Below are 26932 nucleotides of genomic sequence, written 5' to 3'. Positions count from 1 at the left end.
TTGTGTTTCCATCTAGTCTGGAGAAGAACAATCAAGAGACAGCAAAGCCAACAACAGCAACTAGCATTTCTCGCCATTTCTTGTCATGTGCAAAATCAAAAAGGGCAAGATGATGTACGAGACAGGAAGAGTAAAAACAAAGCAGGTCCCAGCCAGGGCTGCAAAAGAAATTGATAATTATTGATAAACTGGATGCTATAAGGCATGAAACTCTTGGAACAAGTCCAGAGGGAACAGTTCATAATCTTGAAAACAAGATATGATCCCTGGGTCAGAAAACAGACCCCAGACTGTTTCCCAACTGGCATCTCAGAGTCACATGTTTTACCTGTCTGTTGGAAAATCTATAGATAAGAATATTAGTCTTAGTTACTGATTTGTTATTGATTATGGTTTCCTAACTACTCCACGGTTAATGATCATTTTGTTCTTTGGCCCTGAAGGCCACATTAGTTACAGTTTAACTCCCTGCATATTCTTTCATTCCCGGCTGAAAGTATATTAAAGCTGGCTTGGATTCAGTTTCGGCACCTTCACCTTGGAGCCATATCGGTCCCTTGATCCTATTTTTTCTCTGAATTCTTGCGTCTCGTTTCTCATTCTTTCGCATATTGCACTTTCGGAAACCCTACTTGTCGAGCCGGTCTTGATAGGAAGTTGTTAGAAGACAGGAGGAGGGAGACGCCAACCCATGTTACTGTCTACCATTCAGGAGAAGCAGGGGACCAACTGATGCTTGTTGTCAGTGTGTAGAGAAGGTCAGTCCTCTGGTTTTATATCTGAATTTGGATAAACAGAACAGCATTTAAGAATGCTGAAGACAGAGTCCACAGACTGGACTGTAGACTTTCAGAAATAACCCAAACCTGTGTGCTACTATTTCTGGTGTCTTACTCCTTCTCCTAACTCCCACAACCAACATCAACTTTGTGAACAAAGCTTATTCTTTAAAATTCTGTGATTTCACCTCCCAGTGTATAAGAAGCTGTTTCCTACTCTTATTCCTAATCGACTTTCAAAAGAAATTGTTTCACATTTGTAGTTGATGCATTCCTATCAGATGACTCTGTCTTTACCAAATAGCATTTTCAGCCTGTTCTAGTTAAAATCTGCTCTGCTAACAATTCTTCAAATGGCTTTCTCCATTGCCCAACCTTAGTAGGTAGTGATGAAAGAAAACATCTGAAATGTAATGCCATGTTTCAAGAGCAATGTGTTGTTAATAAGGAAAAGACAAGTTTTTTTTCAGGCCAGATGCAAGTGAGACATAAAGCTTAATCACAGAGAAGGCAAGAAACAGTGGGGTTTTCTTAATCAATTCATTTATTGAACAAATATTTTTTGAGATCCATGCTTTGTCGAATACTGTGCTTTTTTCCTAGGGCATAAGGGCATATGCAAGACACAGAAGGTTCACCATCACTAAAGCTAGCAGTCTACAAGGAGACAGTAAAAAAAAAAAAAATCAAACAACTTCCTGTCTTGGTATGTATTCTATAGAAACTCTTGGGTGTGGTTAAAACAAACTCCACACCAAACCTCTTTTGTTGGTTGATGACGTGGGTAGAGAGACCCCTCTGGAGAAATAACAAAACACTGAGGCCTCAGGGCTGAGCAGGAACCAGCTGGCCATTGGGTGGGGGTGGGAGTGCTCCAGGGAGGGGGAAGTGCTCCTTAAAGGTCTAGGAGCTGGGGGAACTTTAGAGGATTCAGGGAACACTGAGGAGGCCAGTATGATGAAAACTTTTTGAGAGAGAAAAAGAGAAATTGATTGTGCAAGGCTTTCAGGACCATTCCTAGGGCTTTCAACTATTTTAAAAATAAAAAACAAAAGCAATTCATTTGAAAATCTAAATGAGAAAAAAACAAATATCAAAAAGGCATCTGACTATGTACAGAGAGAATAACATGGAAATATACATTACCATATGTAAAATAGGTAGCCAATGGGAATTTGCTGTGTGACTCAGGGACCTCAAACCAGGGCTCAGTAACAACCTAGAGGGATGGGATGCAGAGGGAGATGGGAGGGATGTTCAAGTGGGAGTGAATATGGGTAAAGCTATGACTGATTCGTGTTGATGTTTGGTAGAAACCAACACAATGCTGTAAAGCAATTATCCTTTGATTATAAATTTTAAAAAGGCATCTGACTATTGAGTAGAGGAGGGATTGAAGATACAGTATCATCTGGGAGGCTACTACATTGCAATCAAATGATAGCATTGAATTCACATGGAGATGGGGAGAAAAGGATAATTTTTCATTTGGGAAACAAAAATCTATAGGATTTGGTGATGAACTGTGAGTAAGTGAGGAAAGAAGTGTTTTAGAGATGACCCCAAGATTCTGCATGAGCTGTTTCATGATGTCATTTACTGAAATGCGAACAAGGCTGGAGATGGAGGTCAGGGTTTCATTTTGTCCAAATCAGTTTGAGATGCCCACAGAATTGCCAAATGGAGAATTGGAATGGGATAGAAATGGTTGGAATTCTGGGAAGCGTCTAGGCTGCAGACTACACATAAATGGCACTCAGAGCAAATTCACTGAATAGAGGAGAAAAGGGCACCCAGAACCAGTGCCAAGGAAGCACCTGAAGCACTTACATTTCTGTAAAGAAAAATGACAGTCTGAAAATGAGACTGAGAGCAGAAATAAGTATTGAGAAATAGAGGAGAGATCGAGTAGCAAGTCTCTGAAGAAAGGGAAAGTGTTGTTTACAAGAGGTTGATATTTCTGGTTTGTTCTGCATGTCCCTGTAATAACATAGTTCTGTCTCTCTATTCCCAGGAATCCAAACCACAATGGCCACCCAGGACCTCAGCGAACTCAGGACCAGCCATGGTGAGAGGCTGCTTGGGGAGGGCAGCCAGGCTTTGAGAGAGGGCTGGGACTCTCCTGCCCTGTCATCGAGCCAACATGTACAAGAGCAAAACATTTTCAACCACATTTCTCAATTTCCCTTCATTTGCTCTGGTCTCTCATTCTCTCCATGTTCTCTGCATCCTCCTTGTGATATAGCTTAATAGCAAGCAGGAGAAGAGTTCTAATACCCTGACTGCTCCCGGGCTTGATGAGGTTTCTTCTTTGCTACTTCCTACCATGTGGGCACATGGATCAGGGGCTATGGCCTCCCAGGTGGTTTCTCTGCCCCTCTCTTCAGCCCGAGAGGATTGGGAAGGAGAAACGTGGGGGTGATCAATGCCTCATTCAGGCCCCTAATTTCCCTGCTCCCAGTGGCCTCTCTCTAAGCAACACACTCAACAGACTGATCACTCCGTTTCTCATACAACCCTCCCTCTACCCCTTTATCCTACAATAGATTCTATCATTCATATCATTAGCAATATGATTCTATCATCAAATCACCCCACAATTTAGGAACCTAAAACAGCAACCGTTTAGGTGGCTCTTAATTTTGAGGGTCATTCACTTGGGCAGTGCTTGGGTCTGGACCAACGTGGCTAATCTCAGACAGATTGACTCATGTGTGGGTGCTCGGCTGGTTGTTCAGGATGCAACACAATAATCTTGGATAACCTCACAGACATGCCTGGTGGTCAGCAAGCTCTGGGTCAGCCAGCAGACAGGGTAACAGGGCCTTGTGTCCCTCATCAAGTAGGCTAGTCCAGGGCAGGTGTAGGGTTCCAAAAATCAGAAAGAGAAGGATTCTCTTTCTCTCTATTGGATTCTCTGCTTAACCAAGTTTTCATGATCCTATGATCCAAAGCAAGTCACATGGCCCAGTCAGACTGAAGGGTTGGAGAAACAGACCCAGCATCTTGATAAGAGGAGCTGAGAATCTACCTTCCCAAGAGGCATGAGTGCAGAGATGGACTCCTTCATGTCTATGGCTGCCATCTTCAGAGGTTGCCCTCCATTCATTATCAGCATTGGCCAATGGTTGCAGTGTTGGCACTGGCCTTGGTGCCTTTTTACTGCTGGGCCACGATTTTCCTCCACCCTCTCTCTAAGGCCAACCAATGCCCTGGGATCTTGTGATGCTAACTAAAGAGTAGTATGAGCTCCCACCCCCATTTTTTTACATAATCTTGCATGCATGCACACTGTCATTTCAGTCATGGCTGACTCGTTGCAATGCTATGGACCATAGCCCACTAGCCTCCTCTGTTGATGGGATTCTCCAGGCAAGAATACTGGAGTGGGTAACCATGCCCTCCTCCAGGGGATCTTCCCAACCCTGGGACCAAACCAGCATCTCCCATGTCTCCTGTATTGGTAGGTGGGTTCTTTACCACTAGCATCATCTGGTGCCAGGGTCCAGCCCCCACAGGATCCAGGGGAACCTGAAGGAAAAACGGCGTCGGCGATTGATTTAGAGAGAGATAAAGAAAGAATATTGTAGATAAGAAAATAGAGGAGAGACAGAGACTGATATTCCTTGGTTTACATAGAAAGCCAATAAAACTTTGAGACAAGAAGTTTGCTCTGTTCACGGAGGCCACAGGTGCCTTCCTGGTCTCCCAAGGGAGTGAAGACGCAGAACGTCTTCCCGTTCAGGTCTTAAAAACCCGGGCAGATAAGTGAACGCAGGGAGACTCTATGCTCCAAGGGATCAGCCTGAAAAAAGAAAGTAAGAGAGAAAAAAAGAGAAAAAAGAAAAACACGGGGTGACCAAGCTTCTTCAAGAGAGGCCCATTGTTTATATTTTCAAAAGGGTCTTTTATACCTTTACTTGTACATAGAGGGAAATGAAAGATGCAAAGTCATACAGAGTCAGTCCAAACATTACATCTGTTTTGTCTTTATCGAAACCAGGATTTTTCTGCAAACCTTTCCCATAAACAATATTGTGTACATTATCTTCTGGCCTTGGAGGCCTGTGAACATTTTATGACCCTCTTTTGATAAAGGCTTCTCAACCAGAAAACTTATTTTTCCTTGAGATGTTTTTTTTTTTTTTTTTAATATATTTCTAATCTATGTCAGCCTCAAAAAGTATTAAACAGAGATACATTCTCACGGAGCAAAGGTGCAGTGAGTTACAAGAAAGAACCAATTAGCTCAAAAGTCTGAAATGGTTAATTTCAAGGCTACACTTGTTTTTCTTACTTTCCAACTATGTTAACTAATGCACTCCCAGGTGCACAGTGGATAAAAGATATGGGAACTTAGCAACAAGTATTGGCCCAATAATGAAATCCTACATTAACACTACTCTAATAACTTTTAACTCTTTGAAAGGCTCTATGTTTTAGGCTTTCTGTGCCTCTCACAGTTGGGAGGATATAAATAATCACATGTGTAGCTGTAAGAGTCTGGATATATCTGTCAAGCAAGCTAAAATGCTAACAGAGGGGTTTTGATTGGAAATATTTTTCTCATGTCCAGGAGACTTATTAGCTGTAGCCCTAAGTTAATTTTTTCCAGAGAAAGGTGGTCAGGAGTAGCCCCGTGTTAATGTCAGAGGAGTTGGTGAAAGTCATGAAATAGTAGAACAGACAGATTCTGGTTTGGGGGGTAGATGCTCGAGAAAGCCTAGGGAGCCCGTTGAGTTCTGAAGCCTTGCTTAACAGTTCTCTTCCACATGACCTTGTCATGGGTGGGATCTCCCGTGGTGGCTCCCAGCAATCTGGGAAGCTCTTAGATAATCTTGACCATCACATATCTAGTATTCTCAGTGTCAGGAAATTTACTTCTTTCATCCCAGGATTTTGGTTCTCAAATGAAGGAAACTCTGCCTTATGGATTCAGGGATCATTAAAAACTTGACCAGAAAGTGTGTGGGAGACGGGGGTTATCTACAGATTTTGTGGACATCACAGGATGGATTTCTGCAAGTTCCCTCTTCTCTTCGACTGAAATTTTTTCAAGGTTAGCCCACATCACAGAATAGACTGAAAGGGACAAAGCAGAAGTGGAGACACCTGTTAGGAGACTACTGAGGCAGGGGTTGTGATGGAATCTGGACTGGAATGATGGTCTTCAAAACAGAGACAGGCGAACAGATTTGGAGCCAAGAGAACATGCTGATAGGCTGGGTCTGGAAAGTGGGGGAAAGAGGGGAGTCAAGGGCGACTCCTAGCTTTCCAGTCTGAGGACCTGGGTGAATGGTGATGGCTCTGAAAATAACCTGGAGTTGGTAACAGTGTCTATAATGTTGTACATGGGATAATGTAGGCATTGTCTCAAAGCAGAAAGGGGTAGATATAACATAGGATTCCTCATGCAGGAATCAGACTCTTAAGTTCAAGGGCCAGCTGGCAAGGTCTGCCTTCTTGGAAAAACAGGCTTTCACTTGTGATTGTCAATTGCCTTCCCTCTGGTCCTGGGTCTATGCCTGACAAATCCAGAGGACTTTGACTTTATAGACACATTGCAGAGATATGCAGAGACTTGTGGACTACCAGCACAGAAAGAGCTGGTAGATGATTTGGTGTTTAAATTCAGGTTTCAATTGCTGTGCTCTACTGTTCTGATAGTCACTTTCAACTTTCCTAGGAAGTAGAATATGTATAGTCAACTTTGTGTTATCTGCTATCTTATGAAGAACAGCTACTGGTAGCAACTCAGAGTCCTCTTCTTAACCACATTGTTTCCTCCTCTATGAGCTGTTTGCTTCCACAAGGTCAGAGTAAGAAGCTGAAAGGGATCCTGAAAAATATCTGTTGTTATTGTTGTTCAGTTGCTAAGTCATGCCCATGGACTGCAGCTTGCCAGGTTCCTCTGTCCTTTACTCTCTCCTGGAGTTTGTGCAAATTCATGTCCATTGATTTGGTGATGCTGTCTAGCCATTTTATCCTCTGCTACCCCTTTCTCCTTTTGCCTTCAACCTTTCCCAGCATCAGAATCTTTTCCAGTGAGTCTGCTCTTTGCATCAGGTGGCCAAAGTATTGGAGCTTCAGCTTCAGCATCAATCCTTCCAATGAATATTCAGGGTTGAATATTTATTCAGGGGCAGGAGCCTTCCAGGGGAGAGAGTTGAAGTTCATTCTAACACTGGGTCTTCTGTTTCCTGATGTTCCAGGGCTTGCAAACCCTGAAGAGTCCCAGCTGAGACTTATCTTAGTGGGTAAGACTGGGGCAGGAAAAAGCGCAACAGGAAACAGCATCCTCAGAGAGAAAGTGTTTCCATCTAGCTTTTCGGCTGTATCCATCACCAAGCACTGTAAGAAAGGAACCAGCACCTGGAAGGGGAGAGAAGTTGTCGTCGTGGACACACCTGGCCTCTTTGACACGGAGGTCTCAGATGCTGAGACTCTCAAGGAGATTACCTGCTGCATGGTGCTGACCTCCCCGGGGCCTCATGCTCTGCTCCTGGTCATCCCACTGGGCCGTTACACACCCGAAGGCCAGAAAGCCACAGAGAAGATCCTGGCGATGTTTGGAGAGAGAGCTAGGGAACACATGATTCTCTTATTCACCCGGAAAGATGACTTAGATGGCATGGATTTCCATGATTACTTAAAGCAAGCTCCTAGAGCCATCCAAGAGCTGATTCGCAAGTTCAGAGGTCGCTACTGTGTTTTCAACAACAAGGCCACAGGAGCTGAGCAGGAGGACCAGAGGGAGCAGCTGCTGGCCCTGGTCCAGGATGTGGTGGACAAGTGCAAGGGGAGATACTACACGAATAGCCTGTATCAGAAGATCGAGGAGGAGATTCAGAAAGAAACCCAAGTGTTACAAGAAAATTTCAGAGCAGAGCTGGAGAGAGAGATAGCTCAGATAATACAGAAGTTCGAAGAGGAAATTAGAAAGCCAAAGGATGAACTAGAACAGCAAGAGTGGAAGGTGGAAATGGAAAGGCAATTGGCAGAAAGGGAGGCTCACTGGGTTTTAAGGCAGCGAACGGCCAGAGATGATGTTTTGAGTCAGAGTAAGATACTTGAAATCATCTTTAATATGTTACGGTTTTTTTCCTCTCTGTTTAAGGATTAAACTTCCTGAAGATCTGTCTATATTTCCTGCATATTTTTGGGTGGTCCTGCCTCATGTAATTCAGAGCATTTTCCTTTTCCTCTGAGACTCTCAGGGCTAAGGAGAGTAAAGTTCACTGTTGATAATTGGTATATGTTTGATTGATTTAATAGGGAAGGAATAAATTCTCAACTTGTGAAACTCCAAAGCAGAAAGTATTGATTTTCCCTAATTTGTGAATTCTTTCTCAGAGACACTAAGACAGGGAATGCAGGAGATCAAAGAAGATGAGCCCAAGCTTTCTCTATTTATCCCTAGAAAAGATTTCTCCTCTAGATTCTTTCTAGATTGGCGGGTGATCTTCCCCTATAGCTTTTTCTTACTTATTTTTTCTAGATGGCACTGATCATCTTACCCTTATAGTTTATTTGAAAGATCAATTCTTTCCATTAGTTAAACTTACAGAAGGAGGTACTGATAGAAATCTTTCTAGATGAATGGAAATTTGTTCACTTATAATTTTACTGAAGGCCTCAAATTGTTTCTTATCAACTGACCATTATGAACAGAGTTCCCTGGCAAACAGATCTTTCAGAACTCAACTACCTGAAGTGCCAAAAGTCCCAAAAGATATTCAAGAGATAGGAGAATAATGCTTGCTGTATTCAGATGTATCTGTAGGAAATCTGTGACCAACAACAACCAGTTTGCTGAATAACCAGTTCTCTCTCTCCTTTTCCTGTGAAACTAACAGCTGCCCCATGCAGATGAATTGTTTGCTTATTGTTATTTTAACAAAATTTTTCTGTTCTCTCATATTTGTGCAAATTGGAATGTTTTATTTTTTTTTCTTGGAAAGCACCACTACTCTTTCTAAGAACACAAGGATGAATTTCAGTTTTTTATAAAAGTTCAAGATGATTTTGGTGTAGACTTGGTCCACCCTCCAGACATCTCCCCACCCCTTTTTCTGTCAGAAGGTTTGAGCAATATTCTCAACCCCTCTGTCAGTCAAAGTCTACATTCTCCTTGGATTCATCCATTATGTACTGATAGAAATTATGTGTAACTGAGGTTACACATAATTATATAATATATGTATACTCATTTATAATATATATAAAATAATATTTTCAATTTTCCATGCTGGGTTTACAAAAAGCAGAGGGACCAGATATCGAATTGCCAACATCCGATGGATGATAGAGAAAGCAAGAGAATTCAAGAAAAACATCTAATTCTGCTTCATTGACTATGGTAAAGCCTTTGACTGTTTGGATCACAACAAACTGTGATCTTCAAGAGATGAGATTACCAGACATCGTCACCTGTCTCCTGAGAAATCTGTTTGTGGGACAAGAAGCAGAAGTTAGAACACTGTATGGAACAACAGACTAGTTCAAAATTGGGAGACAAGTACGACAAGGCTGTATATTTTCACCCTGTTTACTTAACTTATATGCAGAGAACATCATGAGAAACGCTGGGCTGGATGAAGCACAAGCTGGAATCAAGATGGCCAGGAAAATATCAATCACCTCAGATACGCAGATGATGCCACCCTTTTGCCAGAAATTGAACAGGAACTAAAGAGCCTATTGATGAGGGGAAAAGAGGAGAGTGAAAAAGCTGGCTTAAAACTCAACATTCAAAAAACAAAGATCATGGTATCTGGTCCCAACACTTCATCACAATTAGAAAGGGAAAAAGTAGAAACAGTGACAGATTTTCTTTTCTTGGGCTCCAGAATTACTGTGGATGATGACTGCAGCCATGAAATTAGAAGATGCTTGCTCCATGGACGGAAAGGTATGACAAATCTAGATAGTGTATTAAACAGCAAAGATATGACTTTGCCAGCAAAAGTCTGCATAGAGAAAGCTATGAGTTTTCCAGTGGTCATGTATGGATGTGAGAGTTGGACTATAAAGAAGACTAATCACCGAAGAATTGATGCTTTTTAACAGTGGTGTTGGAGAAGACTCTTGAGAGACCCTTGGGCTACACAGAGATCACATCAGTCAAACCTAAAGGAAAACAGCTTGAATATACTTTGGAAGGACTGATGCTGAAGCTGAAGGTCCAATACTTTGGCTACCTGTTGTGAAGAACTGACTCATTAGAAAAGAGCCTGATGCTGGGAAATATTGAAGGCAGGAGGAGAAGGGAACAAAAAAGGATGAGATGTTTGAATGGCATCACTCACTCAATGGACGTGAGTTTGAGCAAGCTCTAGGAGAAGGTGAAGGACAGGGAAGCATGGCATGCTGCAGTCCATGGGATGGCAAAGGGTCGGACATAACTGAGTGACTGAACAACTATACACACACACACACACACACACACACACACACACAAACAAACACACATACACATACACATATATGCTTAGTCGCTCAGTCATGTCTAACTCTTTGGGACCCTATGGACTATAGCCCACCAGGCTCCTCTGTCCATGAAAATTCTCCTGGCAAGAATACTGACGTGGGTGGCCATGCCCTCTCCAATATACACAAACACACATATATCAATAAATATATATAGATATGTAATATATGTATATTATTAATGCTGCATAAGAGTCTCCCTCTCTGGTGTCTGGCTTTTTCTTTTTTCTTTTTTGCCTTTTTTTTTTTTTTAACCAATTTACTGATGCTGTGTAGTAACTCATTTCCAGACTATAAAGAAAGCATTCAGCCTGGTCAGTTCAGTTCAGTTGCTCAGTCGTATCCAACTCTTTGCGATCCCATGGACTGCAGCATGTCAGGCTTCCCCGTGCATCACCAACCTCTGAAGTTCGCTCAAACTCATGTCCATCCAGTTGGTGATGCCATCCAATCATCTCATCCTCTGTCATCTTCTTCTCCTGCCTGAATCTTTCCCTATAACAGGGTCTTTCCAATGAGTCAGTTCTTCACATCAGGTAGCCAGAGTATTGGAGTTTCAGCTCCAGTGTCAGGGATTCCAATAAATATTCAGGACTATATTTCCTTTAGGAAGGACTGGTTGGATCTCCTTGCAATCCAAGAGACTCTCAAAAGTCTTCTCCAACGCCACAGTTCAAAAACATCAATTGTTCAGTGCTCAGCTTTCTTTACAGTCCAACTCTCACATCCATACATGACTATTCGAAAAATCAAAGCTTTCACTACATGAACCTTTGCAGCAAAGTAATGTCTCTGCTTTTTAATATGCTGTCCAGGTTGGTCATAGCTTTTCTTCCAAGGAGCAAGCATCTCTTAATTTCATGGGTGCAGTCACCATCTGCAGTGATTTTGGAGCCCCAAAATAAAGTCTGTCACAGTTTCCATTGTTTCCCCATCTATTTGCCATGAAGTGATGGGACTGGATACCATGATCTTAGTTTTCTGAGTGTTATATTTTAGGCCAACTTTTTCACTCTCCTCTTTCACTTTCATCATGAGGCTCTTTAGTTCTTCATTTTGGGCTATAAGGGTGGTGTCATCTGGATATCTGAGGTTATTGATATTTCTCCCTGCAATCTTGACTCCAGCTTGTGCTTCGTCCAGCCCAGAATTTTTCATGATTTACTCTGCATATAAGTTAAATAAGCAGGGTGACAGTATACAGCATTGACGTACTGTAGAACCAGTACGTTTAGAACCAGTCTGTTGTTCCGTGTCCAGTTCTAAGTCTTCCTTCCTGACCTGCATACAGATTTAGAACCGATTTAGAACCAGTCTGTTGTTCCGTGTCCAGTTCTAAGTGTTCCTTCCTGACCTGCATACAGATTTCTCAAGAGGCAGGTCAGGTGGTCTGGTATTCCCATTTCTTGAAGTATTTTCCACAGTTTGTTGTGATCTGCATAGTCAAAGACTTTGGTGTAGTCAATAGGGTAGAAGTAGATGTTTTCCTGGAACCCTCTTGCTTTTTTGATGATCTGATGGATGCTCGCAATCTGATTTCTGCTTCCTCTGCCTTTTCTAAAACCAGCTCGAACATCTGGAATTCACAGTTCACATACCATTGTAGCCTCACTTGGAGGATTTTGAGCATTACTTTACTAGTGTGTGAGATGAGTGCAACTGTGCAGTACTTTGAACATTCTTTGACATTGCCTTTCTTTGGGATTGGGATGAAAATTGACCTTTCTCGTCCTGTGGCCACTGCTGAGTTTTCAAAATTTGCAGACATATTGAGTGAAGCACTTTCAAAGCATTATCTTTTAGGAGTTGAAATAGCTCAACCAAAATCCCATCACCTCCAAAACAAAAACACCCAATTGTGGATGTGACTAGTAATGGAAGTAAAGTCCGATGCTGTAAAGTGCAATATTGTATAAGAATATAGAATGTTAGATCCATGAATCAAGGCAAATTAGAAGTGTTCAAACAGGAGATCACAACAGTGAACATCGACATTTTAGGAATCAGTGAATTAAAATGGCCTGGAATGGGTGAATTTAACTCATGTGACCATTATATCTACTACTGTGGACAAGAATTCCTTAGAAGAAATGGAGTAGCCATCAAAGTCAAAAAAGGAGTCCGAAATGCAGTACTTAGATGCCATCTCAAAAATGACAGAATGATCTCTGTTTCCTTAGCAAACTGTTCAATATCACAGTAATCCAAGTCTATGCTCTGACCAGTAACAGTGAAGAAGGTGAAGTTGAATGGTCCTATGAAGACCTACAAGACCTTCTAGAATTAACACCCCAAAAAGATGTCATTTTCATTATAGGGGTCAGGAATGCAAATGTAGGAAGTCAAAAGATACATGGAGTAACAGGCAAATTTGGCCTTGGAGTACAAAATGAAGCAGGTCAAAGGATAAAAGAGTTGTTCCAAGAGTACACACTGGTCATAGCAAACACACTCTTCCAACAACACAAGAGAAGACTCTACACATGGACATCACCAGATGGTCAATACTGAAATCAGACTGATTATATTATTTGCAGCAAAGATGGAGAAGCTTTATACAGCCAGCAAAAACAAGACCAGGAGCTGACTGTGGCTGAGATCAAACTCCTTATTGCCAAATTCAAGCTTAAATTGAAGAGTGCAGGGGAAACCACTAGACCATTCAGGCAGGTAAATTAGTTCTGTAAGTCCTAGGCTGCCAGTTAGTAGAACGAGAACTGTAGAACTGGAAGCTCTCTAGAGAAGATGTTGTCCAACCCCCTCATTTTGCAGCTCAAGTGACAGAGGCTTAAAGCAGTCATGACTTGCACAAGCACGCTTGGTTCTGTCACTCTTACTGTAACCTCTGGCAAGTCCTTAACCACATCTGGATTTCTGCTCTCTCCTCTGTAAAATGAACTGGTGATCATCACAGCTAACAACTTCCAGCTGCTTGCTGTGTGCCTGACACTGTCCTGAGTACTTTAAGTGCCCTTTCTAATTCTCCCAACTTTCCAGAAATTATTTATGATCGTTTACCTTCTAATATAGAGGGGAATATCAAAACATAGAAAGGTTAAATAACTTGCCCGAGATAAGACAATTAGGAAATTTTGCAAAGCTGATCTATTAACCTAGGAAGAACTGCCTCCCAAATCCTCAAATTCCAGTTCTTAAATTTCTTCTAAGAAAACTGGTTGTTCTCTTGAGCATCACAGAGAAGAGGAGTCCCTGCGACATATCCTGACAGCAGTCTGCCCATTGCCTCCCAGGGTAGAAGGCAGACAGATTAATACTATGAACTGTGCTTTATACAAAGAGAAGAATGAAGCTTTTTTTCTTATCTCAAGAGTTTTGGAAGTTTGTGCCTGTTCATCTATTTATTGACATTGATTGGTTGTTTGCAGTGGCTGGTAGGCTTTATACCTTACTTGAGAATCTAGAAATAAGGAAAACAAAAGTCCCTTTTGAGACTGACGTCATTCACTTAGCATAATGATTTGGGGAATCATTCAAGTTGTATGTGCCAAGAGCTTGTTCTCCTTTATTGCTGAGTAGTGTTCCATCTTACTGATGTATCCCAGCTTCTCACTTCTCCTTCGCTTATGATGCAGAAGGTGCCGTGGTCTGGGTGCAGGGTGGAAAATAATTTCCAGACATGAGACAGAATGAGAGGGAAATAAAGTTTATTAGAGTGGGAAACGCTGTTAGAACAGCGGGCCAGCTCAAGGAAGACCTGATGTTAAACAGGAGTCCTTAGTCTGCTTTTATACCGAGAGTGGAAGGAGCAGGATAGGGGTCTTGTGGGTCATTTGCTGACCGGATGAGTTAGGTATACTGGGTGGGGGGGAATTGCTAAGTTATTGCTAAGTCACTTCAGTCATGTCCGACTCTGTGCAACCCCAAAGACAGCAGCCCACCAGGCTCCCCCGGCCCTGGGATTCTCCAGGCAAGAACACTGGAGTGACTTACCATTTCCTTCTCCAGTGCGTGAAAGCAAAAGGTGAAAGTGAAGTCGCTCAGTCATGCCAGACTTAGCGACCCCATGGACTGCAGACTACCAGTCTCCTCCATTCATGGGATTTTTCAGGCAAGAGTACTGGAGTGGGGTGCTATTTGCCTTCTCCCTATGGGGTAGGAGAGGAGACAGGTTATAATGCTCAGGAGGACCTCAAATCCATTAATAGTTACAACACGGGGGCGGGAAGGATGATAAGGGTCTGGTTATTCTGTTCCTGCATTCCAAGACCCGCCTTGGTTTTATCTGCTCTGTTGTCCTTGGGTCACCACAGAAGGCTCAGCTTCTCTGTACACCAAAGCTGAGTCAAATCTTGGAGACAGGGTTTTGGGTAGAAAAGGAGAGTTTCATTGCTTTGCCAGAGAAAAGGGACACAGTGGTCTCATGCCCTCAAAGCCCTCTATCCCCACTTGGGGAAGACAGTGAGAAGTTTTATTGCAAAGAGGGAGTGATCAGCTCTTGGACAATATTCTGATGGGCTGGTGGTGAAGTAAGCAGGAGTCAACATCATTGACCTTCAGGTCCAACTGGTCTAGGGTCTACACGCTGTGGGCCTCATACCATGGTTAATTGTTAACTTTTGCCACCAGGAGGGGTTTCAGTATCTGTAAACAAGTGCAAAGGCTTATTGTGTGTATCCTTTGATGGGGAAGCAAGAGCAAGACCTTACCCCAAGGCTCCTCTTGACTATTTCTCTGGTTTCCCAATTAACAACCTAATTAACAACCGCTTGAATCTGCCCACTGGAGCTCAGGGAAGGTCATGCAGGCTGAGTGAAGGCTGTTTCCTCTGATCAGAGAAAGAGGGGACACAAAGGTCTTGAGCCCAGGAGCCCCAAAGGGCCATACATGCCTCCATGTATTCTTATGCCCCTAATTGATTGCTCTTTGTTTGCTAAAACCTCCATTATAGCATTGAATAGTAATGGATGGGATCGCTTGCTTTCTTCCTGGAAATGTCTTCATTTGTGCATGCATGCATGTCTGCTCAGGTGAGTCAGAGTCTTGAAACCCTATGGACTGCAGCCCACCAGGCTCCTCTGTCCATGGAATTTTCCAGGCAAGCACACTTGGGTAGGTTGTCATTTCCTACTCCAAAGGATCTTCCCGACCCAGGGATCACACCCACCCTGAGTGTTTCCCAATTAGGCAAGTAAGATAGCAGCTGAACTACAGCAGGGTATTACAAGTATTTGAGTGTGTGTGTAGTGTGTAATCATATTAAGTATCCCAATCACCATTTTTTTGGCGATTTTATCATAATGGCTATTGAATTTTATTAAAGACTTAAAAAATCATCCATGAAAATAATTGAGTGAATGACATTAACAGATTTCCCAATATTCAACCAACCTCTTTGTTTTCTATCCCTCTTGGTCATGAAATATTACAGTCTTAATGGTGGTGTTGGCACCTATTTGTTAATACATAAAGTTTGGTCTTTTGTACTTGTACTTGCTTTTAAGTTACCTAACTTCACTTTTTCCAGTTTTTTTTTTTTTAAGTGAGAATTTATTTTCTCTCTTTTGAAAGTGAAAGTGAAAGTAGCTCACTCATATCCAACCCTTTGCAACCCCAGAGACTGTATAGTCCATGGCATTCCCCAGGCCAGAGTGCTGAAGTGGATAGCCTTCCCCTTCTACAGGGCATCTTCCAAACCCAGGGATTGAACCCAGGTTTCTCAACATTGCAGGCAGATTCTTTACCAGCTGAGCCAGCAGGGAAGCCCTTTCTTTCTTTCCCTTTTATTGAAAAAGTTTTTGGTGCAATGTATTTTACTCTGATCACGTCTTTCAATGAAGCCTACTGCTTCTGATATTTACTGTTTTCATTATTATGATCTTTAAAACATTCTAAAGACTCAGTTTGTATTTTTGTTTTCAACCAGAGTTGTTTAATACAATGTGCCGATTCAGTTTCCAGATGGAAGCATTTTCCCAGAAGTAGTTTCTGGTTTTATCTCATTATGATCAGAAAATGAAGAAGAACTAAAGAGCCTCTTGATGAAAAGTGAAAGAGGAGCGTGAAAAAGTTGGCTTAAAACCCAACCTTCTAAAAACTAAGATCATGGCAACCAGTCCCATCACTTCATTGCAAATAGGTTGGGAAACAGTGACAGACATTATTTTGAGGGGCTTTAAAACCACTGAAGATGATGACTGCAGCCATGAAATTAAGAGATACTTGCTCCTAGGAAGAAAAGTTATGGCCAACCTAGACAGCGTATTGGAAAACAGAGACATTACTTTACCAACAAACATCCATCTAGTCAAAGCTATGGTTTTTCCAGTAGTCGTGTGTGAATATGAGATTTGGACTATAAAGAAAGCTGAGTACTGAAGAATTGATGCTTTTGTACTGTGGTGTCAGAGAAGACTCTTGATAGTCACTTGGATTAGAAGGAGATCCAACCAGTCTGTACTAAAGGAAATCAGTCCTCAATATACATTGGAAGGACTGATGCTGAAGCTGACACTCCAATACTTGGGCCACCTGATGCAAAGAACTGACCCATTTGAAAAGACCCTGATGGTGGAAAGATTGAAGGCAGGAGGAGAAGGGGATGACAGAGAATGAGATGGTTGGATGTCATCTCCAACTCGATGAAGATGAGTTTGAGTGAGCTTCAGGAGTTGGTGATGGACAGGGAAGGCTGGCGTGCTGCATTCCATGGGATCACAAAGAGTTGGACACGACTGAGCAACTGAACTGAACTGAACTTTACTTAAGCTTTGTATTGTTGATATAGGATTTGTGAGAAAAGATAATGAGATGAGAAAATGTTGTTTATATTTAATTCCTCTTGAGGTAATAGTTACCTTTACAGACCTACAGTTTTGAACAAGTGTATGGAAATGAGTCCTCCTAGACTATAAGTCAGTCACTCCCTGTGGAAACCAAATCCACTGGAAATGGCCTCTGTGGAAAAATTAAAGGTATATGTTTACGTTGTCTAAAATTTCATAATCTTTCCTAGGTCTTATCCTATATTTCCAGAGAAAACACAGAACTAAATGTCTGCTCTCATGTAAAAGCCAGTCCAATCTGATGTGTTAAAGAGCCCCATTAGGGACTTCCCTGGTGGTCCAGTTGATAAGACTTTGCCTTCCAATGCAGGTGGTACCGGTTTGATCCTTAGCCGGGGAGCTAAAGATCCCACATACCTTGCAGCCGAAAAACCAAAAAATAAAAGAAAAGCAATACTGTAACAAATTCAGTAAAGACTTAGGGAAGGAAAAAAAAAGAAAGAGCCCCTTTAGGTAGTGTTCAGTCTCCTTGTAGGTGACTCAGACACTTTCTGCAATCATCGTATTTATTTCCTCCCGTGGACTTAGGATGCCTTTACTGGACACTGGTTTGTGGAGAAAGATGGAGTTCTCCAGGCTTCCCAGGTGGTACCAGTGGGAAAGAATCTGCCTGTCAATGCAGGAGACACAGATTTGATCCCTGGGTTGGGAAAATCCCTTGGAGAAGGAAATGGAAACTCACTCCAGTATTCTTGCCTGGAACATCCCAAGGATGGAGGGCTACAGTCCACAGAGTCACAAAGATCGGACACAACTGAGTACGCACACATGCACGTGTGTATGGGGTCTACAGCCTCAGCCTCTGTCTCCCCTACTTGCTGGGTGATGTCTCATGTCTGTCAAGCCTCTGAAGGCCTGCTATCCCCAACAAGAAAGTCCACAAGCTGGTGTAAAGGCACCAGGTTAGTTGATTTCTGATCCAGGTAGTGTCCTTTCATGGGCTCCTCAACTGACTTGACCACAGCTCCAGATGGTACACATTCTCTGTGGCTGGTCAGGCAGCGGCTCTCATTCAGCCCTGAATATCAGCTAGAGGGTGATATTCCATGTGGTTGCAAGAAATACAACTTCACCAAAGTAGCTTAACAAAGGTTTCAATTTTGATGCAAGGAGTTTACGGCTGGTACTCCAGAGCTGATGTAACTATGCAAAGAACTTGATTTTTTTCTTCCACCCGTTGTGGTATCTTTTGTCCCCAGAGTGGCAAGATAGCCGCTTCAGCTTCAGCCTCATGTCAGAACTGCAGTCAGAAAGAACAGACACAAGAAGGAAGACAGGATGGCACTTCTGTTGCAAAAGCAAAGCCAACCCACAGGGCTTCTTCTACCACCTCTTGGTCATATGCTTACCCCAGTTACAAGAAACACAGTACAATTCAGTATTTCACATGGGTCCGTTGCTGTGATAAGCGAAATTGGAATTTTGTTAGTAATGAGGAGGGGACAAATGCTAATGAGCTGATAACTAGCAGCACCTGCCATATGAGCTGGGGTGAACTTGCCGTACACTTCTCGCTCTAGAGAGACTTCATTCTCAATGGTATGGTGAATTCTCTTGGCGATTCCCAACCAGACTTTCATACAGTCCTAAACTCTTGCTCATTCTACACATGAACCAAGGAAAGGTCAAGAAAATAGAACCTCAGTGCCCGAGTCTGGTTCCAAAAAAGAACAGAGTCTTGTAACATACTAAATATCCCCCAGATAAATTTTGGAATAAACTACAAAGAACAAATACTATAAAGTACTGGGGAGGAACCAAAGCAGATAGAAACGGAAAGTATTTCCATCCCTGAAACAAGGATCACATAAGGTGACATCCATGTTTGAAAGTTTTTTCCAGAGAGCACATACCTCCTATTTCCCGAACATGGAGAGAAAAGTTTAGGACCATATGTGATTGCTTTATTCCTCTGCCTTTCTGCCTACTTTTCCCTATAACAGGAGAGACTGTTCTCAACTTTAATTAGCTGGATTTCTACTGTGTAAAATGTTATTGTTTAGTGACTAAACCTTTTTCTGAAAATTGGAGAAGTGATAGGATGTGGATAATCCATTCGTTGACAAGGCTGTCATATTTTGAAAAAAATCTATTAATTTTTTTTAAAATATTGGAATCTGATATTTAGATTTTCCCATATTTTGTGAAGTGTTACCTTGTATCAGAGTCACCTGGAAGGCTTGTTAACCTACAAAGTTACTGAATGAGTAGACCTGAAAATTTGCACTCCCAATAGTTCCCTGGCTTTGCCAATGTGGCTGGTCCTCAACAGTGATTTGAGAGTGATTACACTGGAGCAAATATCCTGTTTTTGACAAAGAAATAGATAGTGGCTTCAAAACTTTTCAAGGCCTTTTCTCTGCTCCAAGTATTACTAGCTAGATCCAGGGTGCCAAAGACCCTTCTCCTCTCCAGGATTCTGAAGGAAAAGTATACACACGAAGAATTGAATCTAATAAAGCAAAACACCATATTGTTACCAATATGCTAGGACTCCCTAGTAAAGATGAAGTGGAGATAAAACAGGGACCAGAAACCACAGTTAGGAGTCCCCCTTCTCCTGGAAATGGAAGAGAGCCCAGTTCAGTCCTGTTCAGTCACTCAGTCATGTCCAGCTGTTTGCAACCCCATGGACTGCAGCACAGCAGGCATCCCTGTCAATCACCAACATCCAGAGTTTGCTCAAACTCATATCCATTGAGTCAGCGATGCCATCCAACCATCTCATCCTCTGTCATCCCTTTCTCCTCCTGCCTTAAATCTTACCTAGCATCAGGCTCTTTTCCATCAGTCAGCTCTTCATATCAGGTGGCCAAAATGTTGGAGCTTCAGCTTCAGGATCAGTCCTTCCAATGAATATTCAGGACTGATTTCCTTTAGGACGGACTGGTTGGATCTCCTTGCAGTCCAAGGGACTCTCAAGAGGCTTCTCCAACACCACAGTTCAAAAGCATCAGTTCTTTGACTCTCAGCTTTCCTTATGGTCCAACTCTCACATCCATACATGACTATTGGAAAAACCATAGCTTTGATTAGATGGACGTTTGTTGGCAAAGTAATGTCTCTGCTTTTGAATATGCTATCTAGGTTGGTCATAACTTTTTTTCCAAGGAGCAAGCAACTTTTAATTTCATGGCTGCAGTCACCATACGCAGTAATTTTGGAGCCCAAAAAAATAGTTTGTTTCCCCATCTATTTGCCTTGAAGCGATGGGATCAGATGCCGTGATCTTAGTTTTCTGAATGTTGAGTTTCAAGCCAACTTTTTCACTCTTCTCTTTCACGTTCATCAAAAGACTCTTTAGTTCTCGTTTGCTTTCTACCTTAAGGGTGTTGTCATCTGCATATCTGAGATTATTGATATTTCTCCCAGCAATCTTGAAGCAACAGTTAGAACTGGACATGGAACAACAGACTGGTTCCAAATTGGGAAAGGAGTACGTCAAGGCTGCTTATTTAACTTATACTCAGGGTACATCATGCGAAATGCTGGGCGACTAGTCAAAGCTAAAACAAGTGCTCATTGACACAATGAGGCAAGAACTGAGCAAGTCAAACACTGCATAGAGAAGCAAACTAAGGAGAGATAGGACATTCATCTGTGGAAAGAAGAAAAATAAAACCTAAGAAGAACAACTGAAAACAACAATAAGACCCTTACATTTTGTGAGCTGTAAGAATAAAATGGAGTTGGAAGGAGGACAAAACCAACATACTTTGAAAACCTTCAAACATTACTACTCTGTGGATAAGCTATTGCCCTCCAAGTTGGCTGCTTTTTTCTGACTTTTAAAACAGGATGGAGGAGAGTCGTATAGGAGTTCCTGTATCAGTTATGCAGAAAATACTAAACCCATCAGGCAAGATCATTGTGCGTTGAAAATATTTTCATGTCAATGGAAAATCACACATTTCCATTCATTGTTAACATAAGGAGGAGAAAGGCTTTAAAAAATAAAGACATACTCAAAGTGTTATGTCAATCATGTCTAAAGTCACACTTCTTATGTGGCTCTAAAGAAAAAGACTTGCAATTTTTAAAACTTTAAGTCCATTGATCTTTGATATTATTGTAAAGTTCTTCTCTGGGCAATTATTTGGTAGAAGGTCTTTCATGTTTTGTATACATTAGAATTTTTAGTTTTTTCTTTAAACATTTGCAAGAAAACTTTCCATAACCAACCTAAAAATATTTTTCATCATCTCTCCAATTGAAAATGTTTTTTTTTTCACCCCATAATCCAAGTTGTTTTATAGCTGGCCCAAGTTGCAACTCCTGAGTCTGTTAAAAGCTGTCCAGAGTGTTTTTTGTTGGCCATTCAATTCTGGCTTCCATTACTAGTTTTGTCAAGTCTGTTTTTGATGGCTAAGAGGAACCCTTTTATCAAACCCTGTATGTATTTACTGAAAAGATCTCTAACACCTTTTTTTGTTTGTTTCTTTTTTCTTGGTTTCACTGCACTGCAGCCCACTGCAATTACCATTCATCCTGAATGTTGTAAAACATCTTCCAGGCTTTTTCTCTCTCCTGTTCCAGTTTTAGTACCTGCTTTGTCATCTCCATTCATTCTGCATCAGTATTATGCCTTCATTTTGAAGCTTAAATTTTCTCCATGCTTACTTTTAACTAAAACTTAATCTGAATCTAATATAAGTAAAATAATCATCAGGATTTAAATTTAATAACAACTAAATGTAGCTCTGTATCACTGTCACCCATGCTGTCTAGACAAAGTATTCATAAAAGTACCACAACACTCATTAGGAAGATTTTTCAAAGGGAATCAGTCTTCAGACATCAGCTAAATCGGTGATGATGTGCTTATGTTCTGACACTAGAAATGATAAATGTTCCCAAGGTTTACATTGCAATACAACAATCATATGTGATACAACCATTAGAGTGAAGTGCATTTCTACCCAAACAACAGAACTGTGTTTCATAGTAAAATATTTTACAGTGCCTCAGTGTTTAAATTAAAACAAATTATCATGAAATAAAAGTTCAGTTTTCCAGGTATAGCTATATTTGAAAATGCTCAAGAACCACATATGGCTAGTGTCTACCATACTGGATACTGCAATTTCTAGAAAATATTTGGAAATTAAATACATTCTTTTTAATAATCCATGAGTGAAAAAAGATATCACAAAGAATATGCAAAATATCATAAACTGAGTGATAGTGAAAAGAGAACACACAAAACATAATGATATGCAAATAAACATGTGTAGAGGGAAGTTTTATAACTTTCTACCTTCATGTTAGAAAACAAGAATTTTTAACAGTTTACAGGATATTCTCCGTAGCATGTTGCAGAGACTCAGGATATTATTATGCTCTTCTGAAGGATCCTGGGTTTGCTCCAGCAGGCACTTAAATTACTGGTCGATGCCTTTGAACTTAACTTGGCAAGGCTTAATGTCATTACCAAGGGGCTGTTCCAGTTTTGCTTTCAGGGCAAGTCCCTTAGTCCTGAGGGGATCTTTACTCCCACTAGTATTTCAGTGGAATACTTGGTGGACTAGAATCTAAATTCTGTTTTTGCTGCTGAGGGCAAATGCTGAAATCTCTGGCCGGCTTATTCATCCTTCTAAAACGTTTCCCCTGGACCCTTTAGAGACCACAGTTCCTGGGTCATCCAAAGACTTAAAGGGAGTTTTTATACAGAATTGCTCATGCTTCCGCCAATGCCCCTCTGTAGGAGTTCTCCGTCAACATCTACCCTTTCTGGCTGGCCCCAAACTCCATCCTCTTACTCCCTGTGAATTTCTGCTTGAGCGACATCCCTGGATCAGCAGGATGGCGACGTGCTCTCGGGGGGAACCACATACGTGTGATGACCATGTGGCCCCTGAGTGAAGTGTCAAGTTCCCCATAGCCTCTTCCTGTACTTGGTCACTCTCAGTGTCTTCCAATAGTTGTTTAAAAACTCTCATTATTTTGAATTTTCTACAGAGTGTATGAAAGTAATTACAGGAGAATTCAGAGCTGGAAAACTTCCCTGAGATTTTTTAGCCACTGCTTTCATCCACCAAGGAGGAAGCAGCCTGTGGACTCACTGGTCACTTTGGACTCACCAGATCTCTCTCTTTCATGCTTTGCTCCAGTGTGGGGATTTTTCTTTTTGAGAATAATGAATTCCAAAGGTCACTATTTTCACAGCTTTGGCCAAGACAACCCTCTCTCTTCCCCCTACCCACAGAACCTCTTTCTTTCTGGTACACAGACCATGGGATTTCCAGAATAAACTGACAATGCCTTCCCTGTTCTCTGATGCTCAGGAATTGATGGTGTGAAGCAACAAGTCCCCTTCCTTCTGAAATGTCAAGGGAGGGATTTTTCCTTGATTTTTAATAGTAAAGGAGAGAAAACCCCATATTCCATAAAATTTTAAGCAATTCCTTTAGAATTTTTAATGAATGACATGTTTTGAGTGACTTGTCATTTGCCATTTAGCGACTTGATGTTTTGTGAGTGACAGTGCCTGTCATTTGGTCAATACTTTTATTTTCTAGAATGAGATCAACTAAGCCAACAGGGTTAGAAAGAAAGTACCTAAGTGAAAGATATTTATCTTCTTATCTTAAAGGAAATGCGAATGACTTTAGCTAATGGGTCTATTCACTTAGAAACAAAATGACTTTATTTCACTTATTCTTGAAGAATTTACAGATTTCTCCCGGTTATTTTTTTTCTTAATGTTTCAGATTTTTAATGTGACTTTAAATTTGTTTTTTTCACATTGTGTAAATTTAAGGTGTGCTGAGTGTTACTTTGGTAGACTGGTGTATCATAGTACGGTTGCCGTTTTAACAATGGTTAGCACATCACATACTTATACCACAATATTATTGTCTACATTCAGTATACTGTACTTTAGACCTCTATGGTTTTTCAGTGCTTGTGACAAGTCTGTGCCTAAAACACCATCAGTCTTATCCCCTGTGCCCCCACTTCTTGGTAACCACTATTTTCTTCCTTTTTTAAACAGGTTTGACTTTTTCGATTCCACATATTACACAGTACTTGTCCTTCTCTGTCTGACTTATCTTGCTTTCAATTCTCCCAAATTCAATACATATACATAAGACAACCCTAACTGGAGTACCAACAATGTTCTTTTTAGAAAATTCAACAAGTAATTTTAATTTTCACACAGAAGAAATGATGCCTGCAAATAACAAAAGAAATACAAAAATGGTGACTGGGGAGGAAATCGGGGGTGGAGGGGAGAGTTCACATTACAATCAAAGCCACAGGAATCAAGTCAATACTTAATTCATATAGGAGTTGAGAAGATGGAAGACAAGAAGAGAGGCAAAAATTCTCACAGAAATCATAGGGAATATGAAAATTTACCATATGATAACTGCTGTTTCAGTTCAGCAGGAGATGGATCACCTACTTAGTAAATGGCCTGGCACAAAGGCTATCTTAAGCATACTCCAATATGTCTCTGTTGTGACTTGAGACCCTTTTAGCTAAAGACCTGCCCCAGCTTTCTCAGTGGTCCTCTGGGTGAGAATGAGATGACACCCCGAGGGGCAGGACTCTCCCAGGCCGGTAGGCTGCTCCCGAGGACGTTCACATGGTCTCCTGCTTCTTTCTTTGCAGCTTCCCTTTCTTCTTTCCTCCCTCCTTCCATTCTACACCCCCAAACACCTTGCTGGGGAACCCGCCTACAGGCCAAGATGCCCCTCGCTTTCTTCCCTCTCTCAGGGGAGAAGGGACGGGGTTGCAGGTCAAGCAGAGGCAGGGCTGGAAGTCTCCTCTGCTCTCCATGCGAGAGGGTGGGCATCACGGGGGTGGGCATCATGGGGTGTAGTGCCAGGTATGTGACCTCCCTTGTTCAAGCCTCCCTGGGAAGAGTTCCTCCACTGCCCAAGTCCACTTGGACCTCCAGGGGGGCGCAGGTCCTGCAGCCAGGTCTAGGCCCCATTTCCTGAGCAGACCTGGCCCCTGGATACCCCTGCCCTGCTCTGCTCCTTCCCATGGAGCCTCACTGCTGTGGGTGATGGCCTCTTTCAAAAGTGAATCAAGAGCAGCTTCTTGATATCCTCCCCTGTTTCTATTTGCCTTCTCCTCCCCAGCCCAGAGCCTGTCCTGCCCCACATGGTGCTGGGCCTTAAAAGCCATCATGTCTGCCCTCTTAATGGGCAAGGACACAACTCTCCAAAAGACGCAGAGTTGCCTGGTCGACATTCCATGCTGATCTGCTGCATCCCCTCATGAACTGGGAGCTTGAGCTTCCTCGAGCACCTCTGGTTGGAGACCCTTCCCAGGAAGAGGGTGAAGTTGGAAGCAGACAGCCTCTGTGTCCATCCTCTCCCTGCCATAATCGAACACGCTACATTACCTTCACTTTTCCCAACAAGGAGTGTTGTGAGGGTGGGGGGCTTTCAGCCAGACCCCCAGCTCCACAGCACAACTCACACTGGGGTCACAGTCCTACGCTTCACCGTTGAAGTTTGGGCTGGACACCCTCACCCAGGAGAATATCAGAACCATCAGCTGTGAGTATATGTCTCATGCCCATCTAATACTGAGGACCCCAGATTCAGATTTTAGAAATGACTGTGGCTGGAAAGCCCAAAGGGAATTCCCTTCTCCTGGCCTTGCAGGTAGCAGGACCACAGCACATAGACAAGCACCAAATCCTAGCTGATTTCCAGTCTGTTCCCAGGGAAGACACTGCTGTGTCTCAGTGCAGAGCCCTCAGCCTCTTGAGGACAGGACTGGCACCATCTTTCAGCTCTCCCCAGCAGGGGTGTGTTTCTCCTGCCTTTCTGCCTTGGTAGGCTGACCCATCCACCAACTCTGACTGGAAGATATGGGCTCCCTCCAGCTTCTGCAGGTGACATGAGTGAATGACTGGGAGTTCCACAGAAGCAGGGAAGGACAATGTCTGTCTACTTAAATGCAAAGCTGGAAGAAGACAGTGCTTTCCTATCTGGACAAGCCTGGAGACACTCATGCCATGCCTTTGGACTTAAAAGCCAAATACATTGAGCATGGAAGAGGAATTTTAAAGTAATACTTAACCCTGACTGCTGCAAAAAGGGTAAATTACATGTGAGCACTGGGATTGTGGCTTTCCTATGCAGCTTAATATTATGGGTTTCTCCCAATGGCTCAGGCCACTGAAGTTCATCTAATAAAAACATAGTTGTGTTGAAATGCATAATAAATCGACAATCAATTCCTTTATCCAGGAAAGTGACGGATTTCCAGCATTCCTAAATTCCTAAGTTCTGTCACCCCAGGTTAGATGTCAAGTTGAGCCCATGGAAAGTGAGGCCCCTGACCCTGATGAAACAGCTTTTGGAAGGAGGGAGCCCCTTGGGAAGACAGAGCCAAGACCTGCGGGCCCTTGATTGCATCCTATGTGTTCGCTAGTGCTTTGCATCCCCCATGGTCCTGAGAGTCTCACAGCAGAGCCAGCAAGACACCCACCAAGTGCCTGGGGCGTGTCGTCTGTCACACCCATGAACACATCCTTCCAGACACTCAGTGAAGGGGCAGTGGCTGTGGTCTGTCACCCCCTTTGACCCATGGCACCATCAGGGGCCCTTCCCTTCTGTCAGGCTGCGGTGAAGGGAGGCCCAACCCAAATGCCCAGTGATGGCCATCCCGGTGGGTGAATCTCTGACAGGGGGGACTCCGGCTGCCCCTCCCAGCACACCACCTGCCCATCAGGCCCCAGCCCCACCTCTCTTAAGTTCATGTCTGCTAGAAAGTTGTTCTACCTCCTGACCCATCTGGAGAAGGATCCTGAGATGCACCTTCTTCAGGTTCAGCCAGAACCAGAACAATCAAAAGGAAAAGTATTTCTTTGTTTTAGAACTGAATAAGATCATT

At 42.4% G+C, this 26932-nt stretch overlaps 1 protein-coding gene across 1 annotated transcript; it reads left to right on the top strand.

The window, feature by feature from the left end:
- Window positions 1-557: 557 nt before the first annotated feature.
- Window positions 558-8037, top strand: LOC138079883 (GTPase IMAP family member 4-like). Its single transcript, XM_068972644.1, has 4 exons — window positions 558-758; window positions 1383-1485; window positions 2794-2847; window positions 6992-8037. The coding sequence occupies exons 3-4, from the start codon at window positions 2808-2810 to the stop codon at window positions 7900-7902; spliced, it is 951 nt and encodes a 316-aa protein (XP_068828745.1). The 5' UTR covers window positions 558-758; window positions 1383-1485; window positions 2794-2807; the 3' UTR covers window positions 7903-8037.
- The last annotated feature ends 18895 nt before the right edge of the window (window positions 8038-26932 follow it).

This window comes from Capricornis sumatraensis, chromosome 5, assembly GCF_032405125.1.
Source record: "Capricornis sumatraensis isolate serow.1 chromosome 5, serow.2, whole genome shotgun sequence".
Classification (NCBI taxonomy): domain Eukaryota; kingdom Metazoa; phylum Chordata; class Mammalia; order Artiodactyla; family Bovidae; genus Capricornis; species Capricornis sumatraensis.
The sequence above is the reverse complement of the archived record's forward strand: the minus strand, read 5'-3'. Positions and strand labels throughout refer to the sequence as shown.